This window comes from Myotis davidii, unplaced genomic scaffold (assembly GCF_000327345.1).
Source record: "Myotis davidii unplaced genomic scaffold, ASM32734v1 scaffold993, whole genome shotgun sequence".
NCBI classification, from domain to species: Eukaryota; Metazoa; Chordata; class Mammalia; order Chiroptera; family Vespertilionidae; genus Myotis; species Myotis davidii.
Genome location: NW_006285483.1, coordinates 1858472 through 1864764, shown reverse-complemented (window position 1 = coordinate 1864764; position 6293 = coordinate 1858472). Strand labels below are relative to the sequence as shown.

Sequence of the window (6293 nt, the reverse complement as noted above, 5' to 3'; positions counted from 1 at the left end):
AAAAGAATAAAAGAATTAGAAATAGCAGTGAACAAAACAAAACAAAACAAAAATATTGGGAAGTCTGTTAGCATAATTTATGTATTAATACATAATTTATGTATTAATAGAAAAACAAAAATAGGGGGAAGTCTGTTAGCATAATTTATGTATTAATAGGTCAAAAGAAAAAAACCAGAATAATCTCTACCTGTTTTGTCCAGTGCAGTAGCTACTGAGTGTATGCAGTTATTGTGTACTTGAAACAGCTAATATTAATACTTTAAGCAATAAAAAAAAAGCTAAAAAAAGAAATTAAAAGAATTAGAAATAGCAGTGAACAAAACAAAACAAAAATATTGGGAAGTCTGTTAGCATAATTTATGTATTAATAGGTCAAAAGAAAAAAAACAGAATAATCTCTACCTGTTTTGTCCAGTGCAGTAGCTACTGAGTGTATGCAGTTATTGTGTACTTGAAATACAGCTAATATGACCAAAATACTGAATTTTTAAACTTTAAGTAGCCACACTGCAGTTAGAAAGGTATTTTATTGAACAGTCCAGGTCTATAAAATAAGAGTAATATATAAACCAAAGAATGATGTAATGGTTTATATTATTATCAGTTATTTGTTTCCGAATCCATTTATCATTTTGCAATCCTCTGTTGTGACTGAGTCAAATGCATATCCAAACACATATTTGGAGTGATACACATAGGCAACTACTGGCTGAAAGAGACAGTGTCTGGCAGCTGGTGCTTAAAAAAAAGATTGGAGTTACTTAAAACCATCAAAATGTTGTGTTTTCTCTTGGCCTCAGTTTCCCTCTTATATACACCTCCTCAGGTTTTACTTGTTCTTTCAAATGTACCCTTGATTTTCAGTTATATAAAAATGTCAAGGGGACAAAACCACAAAACATAGTTTACCACCCTGGATTATGTTAATGAGAAAAACAACAAAAAAACCTGAACAATTTCTGAACAGTCATTTTAAAAAGAAATTTGAGTAAGAAAACAAGTAACTGTAGTCAGAGATTTAGGCAATGTCTGAGCAAGGAATATAAAATGAGACTAAGTTCCCAGGCCGTTCTAAGAACACACAGTCTCTCTTTGGGACTTGTATTGTAGATGGCAAGAGGCATGCACAGCCATTTGCCATCTGGCACACATTTTCTCAGGCTGTCAAGCTATATGTGACTTAGTAAAGTAAAACAAAAATTTGAGAATTGTAAATTTTTTTTTTACCTGGGATGTAAGTAGAACCTCTAAAATACTGTCCTGAGAAAACCTAATCTCCCCTTGGTTATTTCAATAACTGCAGCTTGAGGAGAGGACAACTTGAGTGGAGGTGATGTGAGACAATAGAGTCAATACTATTCAGTGTTGCTTAAAAGGCTTTCTTTCACATCTGTCCATACACTGAGGGATGCAAGTCAGTCTCAGACACCAGCTAATAGGTTGAGTAGTAGACTTAATAGTCTGGGAATAGAGAATCCTTTGATTGTTATCTTTTTTTTTCTATCCAGGGTTACACACATAGAATGTAAGTATTTTTTCCTTAGAGAAATAAAAAATGTTGTTAACCTATTGGCTAAACTATTTAAGCTACTGCCTAAAGCTTTAAATAAATAACAAAAGACATCAACAGCCCTAGCCAGTTTGGCTAGTGGTTAGTGTCGGCCTGAGGACTGAAGGTCTCTGATTCAATTCTGGTCAAGGGAGCAGGCTCCATTCCCAGCTGCCAGTCAGAGCGCATGTGGGACCCAGTCAATTGATGTGCCCCTTTCACATCAATGTTTCTCTCTCTGTCGTCGTCGTCCTCCTCCTCCCTTCCACTCTCTCTAAAAAAATCAATGGGGGAAAAATATCCTTGGATAAGGATTAACAAAACAAATCAACAAAAATAATTTATTTCTGAGTTATAATCAGTTACAGAAGAGAAAACGGGGAACTGGAAAGAGGAAAAGAGGCCAAGAAGGGGAGACAAAGACAAATGATAAGGTAAACTCTTCTGGTCCCTGTAGTTTATAAATAAATAATGTTGCTCATAGGTCTTTCATGTTCTAATCAGCTGGAGAGCCACTGTTCGTATTTCACTCATCTAAGCATTGGGGGCTTGGCCTTCCAGATGATAACCATCGCAGCCAACTGAGCAGGACACTGCCCTGAACTAGAGAGCAGTGGCCAGAGCACTGTGTGGACTAGACAAAACCCAGCATGGCCACCACCCAGCCCTGAACAGAGGTTTCTCCTCATGAAACAGGATCATCATAGTGGCAGCTGCTGGATGATTTTCTAATAGATAGGTTGTCATTTTCTCTTTTCAGAAGCAATACTTCGTTTCTCTTGAGAAGAAGGAATTTCTTCTATTAACTGGTGTGACCTACTTCTGTCTTTACCAATCAGGCAAGTGAAAAGCAGCTTTACAAGGCTCTTCATTGGGGGTTTCTGTATTTCTTTCACAGAGATTGAGACAGTGAAATTGGCCCGTTCTGTCTTCAGCAAACTACATGAGATTTGCTGCAGCTGGGTGAAAGACTTCCCTCTCCGCCGGAGACCCCAGCTTTATTATGAGACATCAATCCATGCCATCAAAAACATGCGCAGGAAAATGGAGGACAAACATGTCTGCATTCCTGACTTTAATATGCTCTTCAACCTAGAGGTAAAGGGCACTTCTGAGGTCAATGAGATATTAAAAAACACCGTCATGGTTTTCTAAAAGAACTCCTAATATACAGGGTGGGTCCAAAGTAAGTGTATAGCCTGGCTGGGTGGCTCAGTGGTTTAGCATTGACCCATTGAACCAAGATGTTACTGGTTTGATTCCTAGTCAGCCCACATGCCCAGGTTGCTGGCTCAATCCCCAGTAGGGGGCATGCAGTAGGCAGCCAATTGAAGTTTCTCTCTCATCGGTGTTTCTATCCCTTTCCTTTCCCCTCTCTCTAAAATCAATCAATCAATCAATAAACAGAAATTAATTTTAAAAAGTGGGTTTACAGTTGTGAGTACAGGAGTTGTTTTTTTAAAATATATTTTAAAAAATTGATTTCAGAGAGGAAAGGAAAGGAAGAGAGAGAGAAACATCAATGATGAGAGAGAATCATTGATCGGCTGCCACTTGCATGCCACCTACTAGGGATAGAGCCTGCAACCTGGGCATGTGCCCTGACCAGGAATTGAACCCGTAACCTCTTGCTTGGTTCATAGGTCTATGCTCAACTGGTTGGGTGGGAGTTTATTCTTGTATTATTAATTACTGTATTATTTTCCATATAAACAACTGCAAACCGACTTTTGTCCTACCCTGTACTCCTAATAGTGTCTGATGTGTCTGAATAGGATTCCAGGCAAAGTGGCACAAATTTGCTTGCTTTAGACAATAGAAAAGGAATTTATTTTGAATAGGTAATGCATTCACATGGTTTAGAGTAGAAAAATAAAATCTCTCTTATCTTTGTCTCTCAAACACTCAGTTCCCTTCCATGAAGGCAAGGGAATTACCAGTTTCTTGTGTAACTTTCCAGAGCTATTCTATAGACATACAAGTAAAAAAGAAAACTGTTATATCACTATAAAGCTGTGTGTTTTTTAAGGAAACTATTTTGATAGTATAATCAAGTGGTATTTATTAAGTTCCCACATTATGTTGCTGAAGCACAACACAAAACACAAACATAAAAGAATGAATTTGAGACTGAGAGTTTTCTGATTTCATGTGGTTTCCTTTTTTAAATCTTGGTTTCTGATAGGAAAGTAGCTGGTATTACATTTCCTGAATCTGTGACTGACAAATTGGATCATATGAGCCTTGTCAACTTAATAACCATGTTCTTGTCATATTCCTCTTCTCTTTCTATTAAGTGTATTATGTTAATGCAAACAGAGGTAGGTTTGTTTTCTTTGCCTGTCACTTACCTCTTTCCTTCACTTAAGTCCATAACTTAGAAATTACAATGTAGTCATTTCTACAAAGCACAATACTTCCTTTAGTTAGCAGTTAAATTTAAATTTAAGCCGACTGTCAAGGTCTGATAAGCAGTGATGGTGGTTTAGTACTGGTGCTTATATTACAAGATAGATGAGGTGATATCTTTGTTTCCATATGTTACCATGTCCATGCAAATATAACCCAAAGGATGTTTTGTTTGACATAACTCTTTTATAAAACATTGTCAATAAAAAATGGAAATGATCTAAATTATTGCATATAGGGAATAACTATGATATGCTCATAAAATGTATAATACACATACATTTAAAGTTATGTCTTTGAGAATACTTAATGACATGGGGGAAATGCAGGATATAAAACTCAATGTATAATATGATCCTAATTTTATTGAAAAATGTATATATGTATGTATGTAAAAGACTGGTTACCTGTGGATGGTGTGATTATAGATATTTACTTCTTTACACTTCTTTATCAGGCCAAAAAAATGTACACCATCTTTATAATAGAGAAAACATCAGTATTTTTTAAAATTTAAGAAGCTATACTAATTATTTAAGAAATCCATTAGACTTCCTCTGTTTCTTCTGATGCTATACTAAGAATCTCTCCACAGATCTCACATTGTTTAGTTGCAGTTTCAAGTCCCAATAAAGGAATTATTGCCCCCCCCCCATGATAATCCCACAGCAGCTCATTCCCCATCATTCAAAAACTGCTTATATATGCTGTTTTTCTATTTTACCCTTATCCTGCCAATTGAGTTGTATAAAAATGAGTACTACTCTTCAGTCCAGGACTGTTTTTTAGATTAGTGATGGCGAACCTATGACACGCGTGTCAGAGGTGACACATGAACTCATTTTTTTTGGTTGATTTTTCTTTGTTAAGTGGCATTTAAATATATAAAATAAATATCAAAAATATAAATCTTTGTTTTACTATGGTTGCAAATATCAAAAAATTTCTATATGAGACACAGCATCAGAGTTAAGTTAGGGTTTTTCAAAATGCTGACACACTGAGCTCAAAAGGTTCACCACCACTGTTCTAGATAGATCGATTTAGTCAGTTAACCTTGCAGGTGGTGTTCATTAGACTGCTAAATTAACTAGTTGTAATGTCTGTAGTAAGTACAGACTTAATAATATTTGGGTGTAATCATTACTTTCTGGACATTTACATGTGGTACTTATATAAATGTAGTATACTCTTTAAAAGAACTTTTCCAAAGTACAAATATACCTGTTGTTTTAGTAGTCCTTCCAAATCCCCATGACATAGCAACTCACCCCCACCTAATAGATAGGAAAACAAGCACAAAATAATTATATGGTTTACTTTGGATATTTGTTTGAATGACATTTGAATGACAGGACCTAGACTCATTCAAGCTTCTAGAGCTCAAGGAATGTCAAAAACTTACAAATAAAAATCATTAAATACTGTTGTCTAAAGAGAGTCCAGGACTCAGAGTTCAGTGAGTTATGTATCTCCTAAGCAAGCTAGATCTGAGATTTAAATACTTGAGTTGAAGAAGCAAATTACCTAATGGTTTTAATGTAATCTTGTGATTAGGCTTCCTTTGGCAGGACAAAGCACAGGTTTGGAAGCCCTTCCTCTGGAATTTTTGGGGTGGCGGGGAGGGGGGTGTCAAGGAAATGGGAAGCTGAATCCTCCAATAGGGGACAAGGAAGTGTTATAGTGCATTTGGACATCTGTGTGGTTCAAGTTTTGCCAACCAGTTTAGACTGTGTTATTTATGGTGAGGATTCAATGTGACAATGAATGATTTATGAGGGCGATATTATAGTTTAAAAGTATGTGTATGCTTTCATTATCTCTATGTATTTTAAACAACCTAACATAATTGGACTTGTGCTGGAAGGCCAATTATTTCCTATTGTTTGTAGTTTCTAATTTTATGATTAAAATGCTTTTCTTTTTAGAAACATCACTCAATGCAGAACAGTTTTTGTTCAATCCCTCATACCTTCTTTTTCCTTCCTCTCCCCTCAAAATTGTAGTAGCAATTTTGAAGCAAATACATGTGGGTGGTTTCCATGGTGCAAGACAACTTTCACAGAGAGAGGGCACTTCAGCCTGAGCTAATTGGGCATGATGTGTTCCAGCATTCTGGTGTAAACACATATGCCCTAGTATTGCAGGTGTTTTAGCAGTTGATCAGGCATATCAGAAAAGGGAAACATTTAATCTCATTAATCTGGGCCACAGTGCAAGGGGCCTCTGTTTGTATTGACAGGACCAGGAAGAACAAGCTTACTTTGCAGTGTTTGATGGCCACGGAGGAGTGGATGCTGCCATTTATGCCTCCATTCACCTGCATGTTAAC

At 36.3% G+C, this 6293-nt stretch overlaps 1 protein-coding gene across 1 annotated transcript in view; it reads left to right on the top strand.

Annotated features, from left to right (window-relative positions):
* The window catches only part of PPM1E (protein phosphatase, Mg2+/Mn2+ dependent 1E), an 88785-nt gene that overhangs the window by 67159 nt on the left and 15333 nt on the right, over window positions 1–6293 (top strand). Inside the window, exons 3-4 of the mRNA XM_015559061.1 lie at window positions 2451–2650; window positions 6204–6288. Coding sequence (XP_015414547.1) covers window positions 2451–2650; window positions 6204–6288 — 285 coding nt within the window. The remainder of the gene's footprint in view (window positions 1–2450; window positions 2651–6203; window positions 6289–6293) is intronic.